Raw genomic sequence first — 16775 nt, forward strand, 5'->3', positions numbered from 1 at the left:
ACACCAACACCTGCCTTTGCTTGCTTTATTTTTTTATTTGGAAAATAGTTTAAAAATACAGAACAAAAGAGAAAGACATCCATGATGATGGGCATGCTGTGAATCTGATTTGCACCTTGGCATATATACTTCCACTCATGTTTTGACTAGAGAGCTCTGATTTACCTTTATAAATGCATTACCATTATAAACACTACTTTAATGTAGAAAAGATAAAATTTTTTCAAGGATCTCAGATCTTCCTTCTTAAAAAAAAAAGAACCTTTCCTCTTTGTGAGGGATGAGGGTTATAAGAATTGAACACAGGGCCTCCTGCTTTGCTAAACAGATGCTCTGCCAACTGAGCTGTGCCCCCAGCCCTCTTTGCCTTAGTTAAGTTAGGGTTTTGATTTGACATGGCCATTTTTGTGCACAGTGCATCTTACTTAATGTCACCCTTCCATCATTCTCCCCCTATCTTATCTTCCTCTCTCAAGTTTCTGTTTCCATTTTCACACACGCACACGTACTCTGAGTGTTATGACTGTCTTTACTGGCATTCCTTTCTTTGTCCATGGCCTTCCTTTTAGCCCCTCCCCAGTCAAAATGTTTCAGCTTCCTGGTATCCATATTAAATTGTTAAATTGTTCAAAGCAGTTACACCATGGAAACCCTCCCCCTGTGTATACTACATTTTAGATGGTTTGATTGTATGGCCTTGTATGTGTTTTCATATAGGTTTATATTTTAGATCTAATATGGGATAGCATCTTGTGCTAGTACCTGGTTTGAACTGAACCACAATTCACTTATTTATGCTTTCTGAGTAGCTGGGATAACAAATGCATGCCACATGCTCAGCAACTTATTGAGATGGAGTCTCATTAATTTTTGTCCAGGCTGGCCTGAAATCATGATCTTCCTATGTATGCTTCCTCTGTAGCGGAGAATATAGGCCTGCACTACTATCTCCTGCTCCTTTGGGATCTCAGTAACTTTTTGCTCAGTATGGCTTCAAACTATGACTCTACTAAGTAGCTGAAATTACAGGCATGAGCTGCTGCAGTGGTAACATTTTATATGTATATGGGTGAGTGGGTGGATGGGTGATAGATGGAGGTACGTTTTTACTGAGTCTGATTTATTCCTTTTCATTTTCATGTATCTTGCTTGGTGGCACATCAGATATTGTACAGCTCAGAGACACCTCCCAGGAGGCTCAGATATGATGAAATACATTGTTTCAATAGATAACTATAACTGCTCACTTTAATTTTTTAATGTACTAAATGTTATACCACTTAACTTATTAGAAAAGTAAAACACACAAAAGCTAAAGGAATTAATGAGGAATTTTTATTATAGAAGATACTTATTTCTTCAAAGATCCTGCTCAAGTTAAAAAAAGAGAAGATGGCTGAGTGCTGGTGGCTCATGTTTATAATCCTAGGTACTCAGGGGGTTGAGATCTGATAATCATGTTTCAAAGCCAGTCCAGGCAGAAAAGTCCAGACTAAGTACCGGAGAGTGGAGATTTAATCTCCACTTAGCTACCAAAAAGCCAGAAGTGGAGCTGTGGCTTAAGTAGTAGAGAGCCAGCCTTGAGTGAAAAAGCTAAGGGACACAGTACTCAGGCCCTGAGTTCAAGACCCAGGTACCAGCTGGGAAAGAAAGAAAGGCAAGCAGGCAGACAGGAAGGGAGAGGGGAGAGAAGCAGAGGGGCAGGGAGGGTAGGGAAAGGAAAAGAAGAGATTATGGACAATGTTAATATGAGTCATTTGTCATTTTGTTGAGTTTTAAGCAATATGTTTTAGTTACATTCATTGTTGGTTTATCTTCTGTTATGAAAGATGAGAATATTATAAGCCAGGCGTGGAGGTATAGGCCTGTAAACCCCAGCCTACGGCAAGCTACATAGCAATACTCTACCCACTTGAGAGAGAGAGAGAAACTTTTATCAGTGTCATATTTCTAGGTGGGGAATTAGGTGTATTGTTATTTTTCCATTGTCCAGATTTAAAATATTTAGGTTAAGGGTGTAGCTGAAGGTTCGATCACTTGCCTAGCATGTATGAGGTTTGGTTTGGTCCCCAGCATCATAAAAATAAATAAAATATTTACACTGGGTTCCAAGACTGCAACCCCCATGCTTCTTGGTATAAGTCTGGTACTTGCTTAAATTTTTTTTTTAATCTGTGAATTGAATGGCTGGGTCATACGCCACTCATAGATACTAAACTAAATCTGTGTCACACCTAATAAGAAACTGCCCAACTGCTTTATAACACATCACTTCCATTTTTACATTTCTCTCAGCAATGTTAGGAGAGTTTTGCCTGCTGGGAACATCCTTGCCAATACTTGGGATTGTTAGATTAGCCATTCTAGCAAGTGTATGGCAGTTGAGCTCTTTTAGTGTATGTGCATTGAAAAAACAAAACAAAACGTATGATAGAATTAGGTATGGTGTCACACATCTGCAGTCCCAGGTATTCAGGAGGTATAGTTAGGAGGATCATGGGCCAAAACCAGCAGAGCAGCTGAAAAATACCAGCTGAAAATAAACTAAAAGCAAAAAGACTGGAACATAGCTCAAGTGTCAGAGCATTTACCTAAAAAACTTGAGGCCCTGAGTTTGATTCCCAGTCCCACATTGAAAAAATAATGAGGATGGGTCTTGATGTGGTTTTCTTTTTGTTTCTTTTCATTGGGGTTTGTTAAGGTTCTTAGGTATGTGGGTTTCTAAGTTTCAAAATCTTTGGGAATATTCCAGGTCTTTTTTCTTCCCTCTGTAACTCCAGTTATACATATATACTGCGTGATATTGTCCTGCAAGATTCTGAAGCTTATTTTTCAATCTTTCATGATTTTTTAAAATTAAATTATGTTTGTATTATCGTAGTTTCACAAAAGGCTTACCATTCAACATGTCAGTTTATAAGTATAATACATCTTGGTCAATATCGCTGAATTCATTTCTCCTGACCTATACCCCTCTGCCCTCAGCAACAAGACTGACAGGGAAACCTGAGAGTAATTATGTGTTCTCTCTAGGAACGTAGTACTTCTGCCTAAAATAAATCAGTAAAACAGAGGACATTTGAACTGACACAAGTCTTGGTTTTCTTCATTTTACCTAGGGTATAGTATTTATTATGAAAACACTCACATTTATTCTTTTTCTGAAAATGACTGTGATGGTTTATGTATGACTTTTTCTCCAATGAATCAATGCTTATGTTTTAGTTATTTATTTATTATAGGTGATGTAATATGTTGCCAGTTTTCCTGAAAAGCTGTACTTGACTGAAAGCCATTTCTCTATTTAATGTGTGAAAACTCAGAGCAACTCAAAAAAAAATCAAACTACAATAGTGTTCATCATCATCAGGTAGGCTACTGATCCATTTGAAACACCGTTAATCTTCCAAAACTTGAATCGCACAGATATGGAATTTGCAGTTACTCGGCTACTGTTTGGTTTAGGAGGTGGGCTTGGAAGATGACAAGTGTAGAGGAAGTGCTTATATGTGTGTGCTGCTTCTCACGGTCACAGCTTTGGGCCTGAGCCTCCTTCATCCCCCCACACAATCCACTTCTTCGTCTCTGGCGCCAGCCCTTCTCACCTGCCTTCTGTGGCTGACTGCTCACAGAGATGCTCCTGAAGCCTCCACCCCACGCTGCCCCCAGAGCCACCTGCTCTGTGCCGGCCAAAGCTAGGCTCCAAGGGGGCTCTTCTGGGGGTAAAGCATTCTCCTTCACAGCCCTTAGACCCAGAAGAATACCTTCCTGCTCTACTGTCGAGGCTCTGCTGTCCTGTTGAGACCTAGCAGCCCCCCCACCATCTTAGCTGAAGGAAACATGAAATTGCTTCTTGGGAGAATTTCCTTCCCTCTGGATATAAGTTACATTGAGTCTCTTATTTGAGAATTAAAATTAAGTGCTAGACTTTTTAGGGGAGGGTGGGTAGGAGGCACTATCCTCCAGAGTTTTCATGCTCCTCAGCAGCTTGTAGGGGAAGGCAGTGGAGGGGTGGCATGGACCCGTCCTGCTGTGATGACTGGGCTGCTGCACTTGCAGCCCAAATGACGCATTCTGAACACCTCTGTCATCCTGTAGACAGGAGTGCACCCTGTTGAGGTGACCGATTATCTGGGAGATCCTTTCCAAGTAAACTTGGCACGTTAGGAGGACTCTTACTCTTGTGCTGCCACAGAAGACCTCTTAGAAGGCATCCATCACAGGATAATGACATGATTTACAGACTATTGCCAAGTAGTGGTGTGGCTCAAGTGGTAGAGTGCCATTCTTGAGCAAAAAAGTTAAGTGAGAGCATGAGGCTTTAAGTGTAGACCCCAGTTCTGGCACAACAATCTGTCACAGCCAAGACTCTGTTCTTTGTTTTCTTTCCTCACTGTGCACTCAACATGTACAAAGCTGGAAATTTACATTTCTGTTATCACAGGAAGAGCAAACTGTCTACATAATTGTTGATATGCTGAATATATAAATTTTAGTTGGATGGGAACTAGAGGCATAACTCAAATGGCGGAACTCCTGTCTAATGAGCACAAGGCCTGAGGACTTCAAACCCCAGTGCTACCCAAAACAAAACAAAACCACAAAAAGCAAAACCTGATTTGGTGGTTCTACTATGCTGATTTAAAATGTTGCAAAGTGTGGAGTTTACCTCTCTCTAGGTGGAGCCTTTAGTGGGGTCCCTGGTTTCCTTTATTTAAAATGTTGCAACTTGTGGGGTTCACTTTCCATAGGTGGGGCCCCTTCTTTAGATTATCTAAAAGAAACATACAGAGAGCTTGAATGCTTGTGTGACTTGCTATGTAGACTGTGCCTTGGGCAGAGTCCTTAATCAGTTTCCTCCTTACAAAACAAGAATGGTGAGGACATTTCCCTTGCAGAATTAAGAGACTGTCATTAGATAAACTTTGTAGATGGCTTAATACAACACCTGGCACAAAGTGGTCCCTCAATTAATGCTAACTCGTGTTCCCAGGAGGCTTTGCTGCCATTTGTTACTTCCTACTTTGTTTTTGACATATCGTGGGCTCTGTGGTTTCAAATTTAGTACTGCAATTGCATTCATGGCCACTCTTGGCCAGTTTGAATTGTGGTTGTAAAAAATGCTTTAAATCAATTCAACAGTATTCTTCTTTATTTAAAGACTTGTATCTCTAGAGCAATTTTAGATTCATAGCAAATGGAGAGAACGGTTCAGAGGTGTCCCACATCCTCCCCACACACATGTATCACCTCCCCAGTGTCAGCGTGTCAGCATCTCCTGCAAGAGGGGTCCATTCGTTCTCACTGGCACATCATTATTGTTCAGGAAATATTGGCTTGAGTTGTATGTATTCAGTTGTGTGAGTCTCCTGTCACCCCAAACAGTGAGTAACCACAAAGTACTTACTAAAGGTTTGTGATTGCATGCTGTTATGCCAGAAACAGAACTGGTGGAGAAATTAGTGACTTCCTGTTGAGCTGGCTTTTATTTCCTGTTGTGCGATTTGTGTTAGGGGTTTCCAGGTTCACCTCTCTGGTTCTGGTTGCATAAGACACTCAGATGAGAGTCAGAAGGGGGACCCTGGCCCTGTGCGACATCTTCTGAGAGTGACGCACAGGGTACCCAAGGCTTCTTGGGGACTTGCAGATAAAGCAGCGATTTAATTGGGGCAATTTGATGCATGCAAATCTAGTTATCAAACAGGTAGAGACATGGGCTGTAACTGGGCTCACTCAGCTCAGTAGTCTGCCTTTGTGATGGGCCTTGTGCTGTCTAGCCTCTGCTAGAGTCAGTGTCATATCTGGGGCACAGATGGTAACATGAGGGTACCTAAGATCTGCTCTCTTCCTCTCTCTGTTCCCAGTGAATGTGAAAACCAGGAAGGCAGCAGCCTAGTGCCTTCACATCTCATCTTGGAGTTGGAGCTTTGGGCCCCAAAACCACCCCCCAAAAGTCAACATGAGGCTGACATGTGGAGGTCAAAGCAGTCTCTGACAACGTGCATTCCTGTTTGCATAAAAACAGAACTTTTGTGTTTCTGTTAGCCATCCCCCCTAAAATGGTAGGAGTACCTATTTTTTCCCTCTTCCTTTCTATTTTCTAGACCTAGGCTCTTTTCCAGCTCCCAGCCCCGAGGCCATAGCACAGGCAGGCAGCCGAGGCCAGGGGAAGGCTTTCTACATGTACTGGATTCTCACTGCCAGAGTAAAGCAGCTGTGCTGTCCATTAATTTCCCTCATGAACTCTTGACAAAAGGGCTTTGAAAATCCAGCTGGAGTTTGGCATTCCTGTTATTTTACCTGCAGATCTGAATAAAAGCAGTGAATCATGGTCGTTAATTTTGGTTTAAAACTCTGGAGCATTAGCAGATGTGCCTTGAAATATTTTTAATATTTTAAAAATGGGTACATCTTTTGTGGTCAACAAGCGTTTTGATGGGTTGAGTACAGCTGTGCCCTGATTCAGGGTTTGGCCTCTGCCATCCTTCCTTTCTTGGCTTCTCCTAGCTTTTATTCAGTCCCTGGCAAGCCACAGGCACAGCTGCTGGGCCCAGCCACTGCCCTCAATGATTCTGGACTAAAGTAAGAACTTAAGGTTGTTACAACATTTAGAGATGAAAACCAAATAGATTAAGTTATGAAATTCACAGCAGAATGTACAGTAAGGTTTATGTTTTTCATGTGAAAATTCTGCTTAGCCGGCTTATAGACATCTACCAAACTCCATATGCTGTGTCTGTGGGCAGCAGAGTTATAAATAGCCTCTGTTCTTCAGAAGTCTTGTGAAGCAATGACTTGTGATCACTGCTACAGCAAACCACCACCTCCCCCAGAGTTGTTCTTTACTCAGCAACAAGTCAGGGAGGTGATTTCAACACAGAACAGAACGAAAGTGGTGGACCACGTGAAGCAGCCCCTCAAGCCCAGGTGGTCACCTACCTGCTTGTGGAGAAGCCATATGATTGGTAGAAGCTTGAGAATCAGAAAATTGGAAGACCCTTCTTCATTATCCTGTACCATCTGCGGGGTTTTGTTCTTAAATGCTGTCGTCATGTGGTAGATCGCTGTGTGCTGATACAGAAAAATCACCAAGACCTGACTTCTGCTGAGGAACAGGAAACCCAAACAACAATACAATTTCATGATCCCATTTACATAAGATTAAATGCCTGTTTATTATATACTCTTGCTAGCAAGAGACAAACATCGGGAAAATAACAAAGCCCATTGTTGGAGGGCAGTAATACTGGTGTAAGAGGACATTTTCCCATACATTCATTAACCCAGGGCATATCTCATGGTAAGAAGTATTGCAAGAAACAAGACAGTAAAAGATAAGGAGAGTTGTGGGACGGAGCAGAGAGTTACTGTTTTAGATAGAGCCAAAATGGGTTCCAATGTAAGGAAAATTTCAGTATTAACACCTGAAGAGGGTAGGGATGTGAGTCATGTGTATTTCTGGGTCAGGAGCCTTCTTGGCAAAGGAAATGGTGAGTGTGTAGACCTTGAGGCCTGCTTGGAGAGGACCAGCTGGATTTGAGGAACATTCTGGAGCAGAGTATAATGAAGGCTGAGTGACTAGGCAGAGAGATACAAGAGATGAGGACAGCTGTAATAGCAAGGACTTTGATGTTCCCGCTTGAGTTGTTTAGAGAAAATCACTGGAGGGTTTTAAGCAGAAGGAAGGTATGTTTTTATTAGTGCTCTCTGGCTGCCATGTTGAAAAGGTAGAAAGACCAGTCAGAAGAGTGCTGTCATAAACCGAGAGAAAGATGGTTGTAGCTTAGACTGCTATAGTGGCAATGAAGATGTTAAAAAGTAATGAGAACTTACGTATGTGCATGAGTGCGTGCACACGTGCACGCGCGCACACACACACACACGTGCAATTTAATAGAAGCTGCTTACAGGTGGGATAGGGATAGAAGAGAAAAACTGCCCTCAATGATAGAGGACTCTTTGGTCCGTGTGACTGCACAAATACATCTGCTTTGAGGAGGAGATGATTGTAGGGGAAGTAACATGATAGGAATTCAGTCCTAGATATGTCATGTCTCAAAGATGCCAGGTAGACATTTCACAAAAATCCACTAATTTCCATTAATAAAAGTAATTTTGTATTATTAATCAGTGAAATTTGAAACTGAAAATGACAGAGAAAATCAACAAAACCAAAAATACAAAATAAAAAAGGGTGAAACACCAGTGGTTCACATCTGTAATCCTAGCTACTCAAGAGACTGAAATCTGAGGATTGTGGTTCAAAAACCTAACCCAGCCAGGAAAGTCATGAGACTCTTACCTCTAGTTAAATACCAAGAAAAGCTGGAAGAAGCATTATGGCTCAAGTAGTAGAGTCACAACTCTCAGGGAGAGCATTCAGACCCTGAGTTCAAGTCCCAGGACTAGCACAAAAAAAAAAAAAAACACAACAATACAACTCAACAGGCACCAGTGGTTCATGCCTGTAATTCTAACTACCCAGGATGCTGAGGTCTGAGGGTTGCAGTTTAGAGCCAACCCAGACAGGAAAGTCTGTGAGATTCTTATCTCAACAATTAATGAGCAAAAAGCCAGAAGTGGAACTGTGGTTTAAATGGTAGAGTGCCAGCCTTGGCAATGCCTAGACCGTGGGTTCAAGTCCTAGTACTGACACAAAAACAAAACAAAAATTCAATAAAATCAGTAAACTTCTACCCAGGCTAAGGGGAGAAAAAGAGAGGAAATTTATCAATATAACATAAATGATCAGTGTTTGAGGTGAAAGAGAAGACTATAATTCTTGTAAGCACTAAAAGGAGTAAGGGAACATCATGAACCTTTCATAACCTTTGATAACCTTGCATGGAATGGCCCAATTTCTTGAAAAACAGAACTTGCCAAGATTCATATTAAGAAGAAGTAAGCTATTTGAGTAAGCTTATATCTATAGATAAATTGAATCAATAATTAATATTTTCAAACAGAAAGCACCAATCCAGGTAGGTTCACTTATGTATTCTATTAAACATTTAAGGAGGAAATGATACTAATTCTGTACAGTCTACCCCAGAAGATAAAAGTGGAGGAAAAATTTCCTAACTCATTGTATAGGGCCAGCATTACCAAATCCAGACAAAGGCACAGGAAAGGAAAGTTGCAAACAAACCAGCATCCCCTATGAACACAGATGAAAAAATTCTCCAAAGTGGCGCTGTGGCTCAAGTGGTAGAGAACTTGCCTTGAGCTGAAGAACTTAGGGACAGTGCCCAGGCCCAGAGTTCAAGCCTCATGACCAACCCCCCAAAAAAAAATTTAAAAATTGTCATAAATATTAGCAATTAGAGTTCACCATGGTATAAAAAAATTACAACCAAGTAGGATTTATACCAGGAATGTAAGACTGGTTCAGCTTTTAAAATTCAATTAGTAAAATACATCACATCAATAGGCTAAAGAAGAAAACTCTCATGCTCATAATAATAGAAGCAGAAAAGGCATTTGATAAGATTGAACTCTCAGTAAACCAGGAATAGATGGAAACTTCCTTAATTAGATAAAATATAATCTACAAAAACCTGCATCTAACTTGATATTTAATGGTAAGAAACCCAAGGCTTTTCTATAATATCAGCAACAAAACAAATATGTCCCTTTTTAAAACTTAGTCCTAATACAATAAGACAAGAAAAGAAAATAACAAGTATGCAGATTGAGGAGGAAAATATGAAAATTTGTTCATAGATATAATGTTCTATGTAGAAAATTTGAATCAACAAATCAAACTTCCTCCAATGATAAAACAAGCAATTATATAAAAAATTATAGAATTCAACATTGATATACAAAAATTAATTGATTGATTATATGCTAATAAAGAACAGATGGAATTTGAAACAAAAAGCACATTGCTATTTACATTAGCATCCTCCAAAGTGAAATTCTTAGGTATAAATCTAGCAAAATATGTGCAAGACTCATGTGAGGAAATCTGCAAAACTCTTATGAAAGATTTAAAAGATCAAAGCAAACAGAGAAGTAGTCTATATTACTGGATACAAACAGTAAGTATTGTCAAGATGTGAGTTCTTCCCAACTTGACTTGCAGATTCACTTCAAGCCTAATCAAAACTTTATAAGTTATTTTATAGATCTGGAAAGACTGGTCCTCAGTTGTGTATTGGATCCAGAGTAGCCAACACAATATTGAAGGAGAAAATCTAACTCTAGTGAGGTCACAGGACTGACACTGCACACATTTAAGATTTACTGCAAAGTTACAGTAATAATCCTGAGCATGGTATTGGAAAAGGACAAATAGATTTCTGGAAAGAATAGAGAATATAGAAATTGATTTACAATAGTCAACTGCTTTTTTTTTATAAAGAAACGAAGGCAATACAAAGAGCAAATATGTCAGCAAATGTTGCTAGAGCAAGTGGACTTCATATGCAAAAACAGAAAAACAATAACTGAATATAGAAATAGACCTTACAATCTTTCTCAGGAATTAACTCAAAATGAATCAAAGCACAGAATTAGAGGATGGTAAAAAAAAAAACTAAAAGTATTCATATGCAATAATTCAATATAGCAAAGTATGGCAATAAATTAGATACAACACTAAAAATACAGTTCATAAAATAATTGATAGGTTTGATTTCATTAAAACTAAGACATTTAACTTCATTAAAACTAAAAACTTCTGGTCTGTGAAAGACAATGTCAGTAGAGCAAGACAAGAAGTCACAGATTAGGAGACAATATTTGAAAAAAATATATTTGATTAAGGATGGTTTCCGAAATATACAAAGAATTCTCAAAGCATGCCAAATTGGCAGAGAATGAGCAGACATGTCATCAGAGAAGATATACAAAAGACAAGTAAACACATGAAAAGATGTTCATTGCTATATGCCATTGGGAATTGTAACTAGGAGCACGTTACTACTGCATTGCTATTAGAATGGCCAAAATTGGAACTGACAGCACCAAATGCAGATAAGCACGGAGGAACTTTTCTTGCTGGAAGGAATGTAAAGTGGTATGGCCACTGTGGAAGATAGTTTGGCAACTTTTTACAAAACTAAACAGTTTGATGTAATCTTTCATGCAACAATCCTTTGATATTTATCCAAATGACTCAAGTATGTCCACACAAAGACATTTATAGTAGATTTCTTTATAATTGCCATAGTTTGGAAATAATCAAAGTGTCTTTGGGTAGGTGAATGGATACATGAATGGTAGAAAGTTTAGACAAAAGCATGATAATCAGTGCCTTAAGTCCACAGGACTCAGTGAAAGAACTCAGGCATAAAAGGCTACTTACTCTATGATTCCCATTCTGTGACATGATGGAGAAGGCAAAGCTATGGGACTGTACAAAGTTGAGCGGTTGCCAAAGTTGGGTTGGAGATGTTTGGGAAAAATCATTGACTTGGCAGTGTGTAGAGGATGTTCAGGGCATTAAACCACTACACATTTGTACAACCCATGCAAGACCAAGAGCATATATTGATTACACCACCAGTGTAGGTTCACTGGTGATGAACATGTCATCACAGTGTGGGTTAGATGTTGGAAGAAGTTGGGTGTTAGTGGGAGGGGTTGGGATGCAGAGACTGTATTCTCTCTTTGTTTTTTTTTTTTTTTTTGGTTAGTTGTGGGGCCTGAACTCTGGGCCTGGGTGCTGTCCTGAACTCTTCAGCTCAAGGCTAACGCTCTATCTACCACTTGAGCCACAGTGCCACTTCCGGTTTTCTGGTGGTTAATTGGAGATAGAAGTCTCATGGACTTTCCTGCCTGAGCTAGCTTTGAACCACAATCCTCAGATGTCAGCCTCCTGAGTAGCTAGGACTACAGGAGTGAGCCACTGGTGCCTGGCAAAACTATTCTTTAATAAAGGGAAGTTTATTAATTTTAAAAAGCGTTTGGAATTTTAAAACCTAATAATAATCTACTAAAATTGTGCATGCATATAGAATTGGTTGTGAAGGCAAATCAACTTCTAAATAAGAAATTATGTTGCTTGTCGAAAACGAGCTTTACAATGTTGGTGCGGGGTGGGGGGAGGGGGAAGGAGAAGATTGGGATTGGGGGAGAGGGGGGACGCTGGGAAGGGATGTGAAGGGTAAACAAAGGAGGAGGCTGCAATGCTTGGTAAGAAATGTACGCATTATCCTGCCCATGTAATTGTAACCCCTCTGTACAGTATGTTCACAAATAAAATTAAATTAAAAAAAAAGAAATTATGTTGCTGATACAATCTGCCATATTTATATCTGATGTCTTTTTAAACTAGTAGATTTTCAATATAGAGGGTTAGTGACAAAGAGGCATGAATAAAAATGAAGCTCCTTCAGGTTAACAAAGCATTGGAACATCTATTTATAGTCACTAATTAAAAGTCTCTGAGGAGCAGGAAAGTCATAAATGGTAAGTGGTGAGCAACAGCCATTCTGTGGATTTGGACCTCGTGGTGGTTCAGTCACATAGCAATTTGCTCTCACCACTGGCTACAATTTAATTCTAGTCTAGTTGCCTGCAAGATAAGTCCCTCACCCATTACCTTGGCTGCGCAGGAGTATTTTCAAGGGGATACCTGGAGAGTTTTGAAATAGAAGTATTTTAAAAGAAAACTTCAAATTATATAGAAGAATCATAAAGGAAACAATAAATTCAGAGCCTGAGAGGAAGATAAAGCATGCTTTGAAGGAGAGTAAGAAAAGAAAAGGCAATAAATAGTATGCTCCGTAGGAGTATCGGGATCTACAACAGAGGAGTGACCCATCCTCTCCTGACTTCAGTGACCTTGACGTCCTCCTGATTCATTAGTCCAGTGGTTCCCAACCAGGACCACATCCACCCTGCCCCCAAGACATACCTAGAATGTCTGCAGACATTTTTTGACTGTCACAGTTGAGAGATGCTGTTGGTGTTTAGTGAGTCAAGGCAGGATGCGGATAAATTCCCTAAGATGTGCAAGACAGCCTCAGGCCCCACCAGACACTATTCTGGCCCCCAAAGCTAAGCTATGCCAGGCAGACAAACTACACTGACCCACAGCAGCTCAAATGCCAGACTCCCAGTGTTGGAGATTCAGTCCATCCACCCTTTTTCTGACCTGTGTGTTTATTAGGCTGTGTTTGCGCCAGGCAGGTGGCCAAACCTCATAAGAGAAGTTAAAATTGGGTTAGGAACATCTATCTAGAGTAGAAGACTTTTATTCTTCCTTCATCATGAAGGTCTGCCTGTGGCCAGGACTCCAGCACTGTCTGGAGTCTTCCTTGTAATGTCATGTCGTGAATGTGAGGAGCCAAAGGGATGGAGGAGGGGTAGAAAGAGGGGCATGCATAATTCTCTTTGTGTGGCAGGGCTAGGCCTGTGTCTTGACTTTAGTACTGGTTACATTTGGTATCATAGCAGAAATATAGGCAAAGTACCAGTGAAAGGTAGACATCTCACTACTGTCTATATATCCTTCTGTGATTGGACACATTTTATTTTTTAAAAAACTTTTTTTAAACCTTAAAAAGAAAAAACTGAAACTGGCCAAACAAGTAAAGATGTTATTTTATTCAGAATAGTCAGGAACCATCCATACATGAGGAATTTTCAGATTTAAGGTGGAAAGGGCTGGAAGGGCAGCATGCTGGGGAGTAGTGTGACATTGAAACTGGGAAAACAAACTCATTGCTTATTAAAATTGACCTATTCAGATGTAGTGCCAATAGGAAACAAACATACCCTGGGCAGAATCAACACACTTCTATTTCAGCAGAAGATCTGTATTGTAAAGTCATATCTAATACTGTTGAATTGCTTGTTTTGTTACAGGGACAAGCAGATCTTTTGAAATATGCTAAAAATGAGACTTTGGAGAACCTGAAGCAAATCCATTATGCTGCTGTTTCATGTGGGCTGAATAAACCAGGCACTGAAAACGCTGAAGTCCAGAAGCCACGCCGGAGCCTGGAAGTCATACCTGAAAAAGTACACGATGGCCAGGAAGAATAAGGGGACTTGTACATCATGTCAGAGTTTGTAACTCTAGGACCAACTGTAATCAAACGAAACATTTGCTTTGTACTCACTATGAAAATAATATTTGGGATCTTCAAGCACAACTGGAATAGCTAATTACAGTCTGTTAAAACTGTGAATGTGTGTAGCAGTCCTACATGTGAAGGCAAATAAACTCGGGAACAAGAAATTACTATATCCCTGGCCAAAATATGCTATATTTGTACACAACAACCATCCTGCGTTTCAGTATGAAGAACAGGTTATTTTTCACTCTAGTTCCCTTGAGAAACAGACATTTCCTAAGTGAAAACACTTGTAAGACAGGAAGGGATTGAATTGTCAAATGAGTATTTATTGACACATTTTATTAGGTGGGTTGCCAGAGTCTCTGGGTTGTAGATTATTTTGGTGGCATGCTTGCTGAGCCATAATTACTAAGGAGAATGTAAGTGGACAGAGCCATCAAGGATGAGGAGAATGTGCAATTGGACTGAACTACCGGCTGAAGACTTGCTGTCAGCACAGTGGACAACAATGCAAAAGCAGCCAATCTAGAAGAACACCTTGTAAATAGTTCTTCATTGTATGAAGTAGTGTTCACATTAAAAAGATGTTTTATGATATTTCTCCAAGAGCACTATGTACTTTTAATGGAACTTTAACTTTTACATTTTCTAGCTCAAAATAGTCCACTTGGAAGAAGAGCCAGTTACTTGCTTGAATGACTGTTCAACGTAAATTGCTATCTGGCTTGACTGTACTTTTAGTAGGGTTTCGACAGCTGACTGATTGTAAAGTGAACACAGATTACCGCCACCCTCCCCCCCCACACACACACTCTCACACAGCTGCCCTCCTAGGCTTGGGGATAAGTCCTAGTGAATGGTACCTGGAAATCAAGCAGCCAGTGGGAGGCAGCTGGGAGGCCTGGAGCAGACCTTGCTTCCCACCAGGTCTATGGGTGACAAAGCCCCTCAGGTTTGGTTTATCTGAGAAAGTCTTTTTTTCTCCTCCAGTCTTGGGGGACTTTTTTTCACAGTTGAGTTTTTAAATCATGCCTTTATTTTCAAAACCAGTGAAACTTTATGCTATGTTTGTTTTTTAAAGCTCCTGAAATGGATACTGAAACTAATTACTGCTTTTCTCACAGCAAAAACTCCGTGTTAATGGCCTGTAGTTTCTGTTCAGCGGCTCAGGTCCATGAGCCAGATATGTATATGTAACCTTCAAGCTGGGCAGGGGGGAGGGCCAGAATAGATTCATTTCCTTTCTCCCAGGCTTTTGAACACCTCTTAAAAAATTCCTTTACTCAGTTTCTGCCAGGTGCATTCTAAAAGTACATTTACATTAAGGCGCCCACTTCTACTAGCTCCTGGCTAGATGCAGTCCTGGTGTGAAATGGATCCTGCCTGATACTTAAGTAACAGTGCCATTCCCCACAAAACAGCTATCCAACAACCAGTACCTTAGGGCTTTCACTCAGAAATGAACTCTTCACAGAGGAAAAATGAGTAGAAAAATAGCAAAGAGTAAACTAGATTCATAGAAGGAGAAATAAAATAACAGATTGTTGTAAGAAATCCTAGAATTCTGTAGGTAGCAGTATTTCTGTGAAAGTGAAAAACCTAGAAGTCATAGAAACTAGCATTTAAAATATAGAGAGGTTGAAACAAATGGCTATGTTTGTGATAATAGCCTAGCAGGTGAGTGGAATCACTCTAATCACAAGAACATGTGATTTGATGTACTTTGTACAAGCCTGGAGTCCATCATCTTAAACTGAAGGAGTTGGTGAGATCATCCACATGTGGAGGTTGCTGGTAGAAAAAATAAAATTCATTGCTTGATGTCTTCAAGTCTTTAGGGGTCATGTGGGTTCTGGATCTAGCCTGGGGCTTGTTCTACTTTTTTATACTAAAAGCCAGGGGATGGGAAGCATCAAGCGTGTGTGGACCAGGAGGCTGTCCCAAAGCGGCTGTGTTTCCTTGTTTGTCTGTATATCTGTATCCTGCCCCAGCAGAGGCACCCCAGTCAGAGATGCTGCAGGCCAGCAGAGCACATACTCATGGCCTACTGAGCTAGGAGTTTCCTTTTCTCATTCAGAGGGAAACAAAACATTTATCAAACCGACTGGGACCAAGGTTATGATTTATACATAGTTTTCTCTTACAAAGGACTTTACTGGCCTGCTCTGGACTGGACCTGCTGAAGTCTTATAATAGCCTTACCAATTAATGAAAACAAGATCCCTGCTCCTGGGTTTCCTAACTTGTAGGATGTTCGGGATCCTGGGATTGCTAGCTTGTGGGATACTTAGCTTCATGTGCAGGCTTCCACCAGCAGCAAGCCTTTATGGAATGTACCATTGGAAGTTACAGTAAATCTGAGTCATTCATTGTAGATCTGACTACTGTGTATATCAATTATGCTGCTTATATGTGCATACACACACACACACATCCACTCCCATCTAGGGATGTATAACCAGAGAACACAGGAAAAAAAACAAACTGGTAAATCTTTCACAGGAAAAAAAGTTGGACCAAAAAAAAAACCCCAGCAACAAATACCTGGTTAGTTCCATGAGAAGTAAAAGTACTGCCACATGTGACTCAAGCCAGCGTTAGGTTTCTAGTAATGTTGATATATTCATAGAGTAAACCCTGGGCACATCTGCTTTCTCTTTGCACATGGTTTATGTATTGCTGGCAACAATCTGTTCTCTGCAATGGCAGTCAACTTCTGAACAGTGAGAATGAAGTCATCTA

At 40.2% G+C, this 16775-nt stretch overlaps 1 protein-coding gene across 1 annotated transcript in view; it reads left to right on the top strand.

Moving 5' to 3' along the window:
• Nucleotides 1-14641, top strand: part of Plcl2 (phospholipase C-like 2) — a 149352-nt gene extending 134711 nt beyond the window's left edge. The window contains exon 6 of the mRNA XM_013022168.1: nucleotides 13819-14641. Coding sequence (XP_012877622.1) covers nucleotides 13819-13998 — 180 coding nt within the window. The 3' untranslated portion in view covers nucleotides 13999-14641. The remainder of the gene's footprint in view (nucleotides 1-13818) is intronic.
• The last annotated feature ends 2134 nt before the right edge of the window (nucleotides 14642-16775 follow it).

The sequence above is a fragment of the Dipodomys ordii genome, unplaced genomic scaffold (genome assembly GCF_000151885.1).
Source record: "Dipodomys ordii isolate 6190 unplaced genomic scaffold, Dord_2.0 Scaffold60, whole genome shotgun sequence".
NCBI lineage: Eukaryota > Metazoa > Chordata > Mammalia > Rodentia > Heteromyidae > Dipodomys > Dipodomys ordii.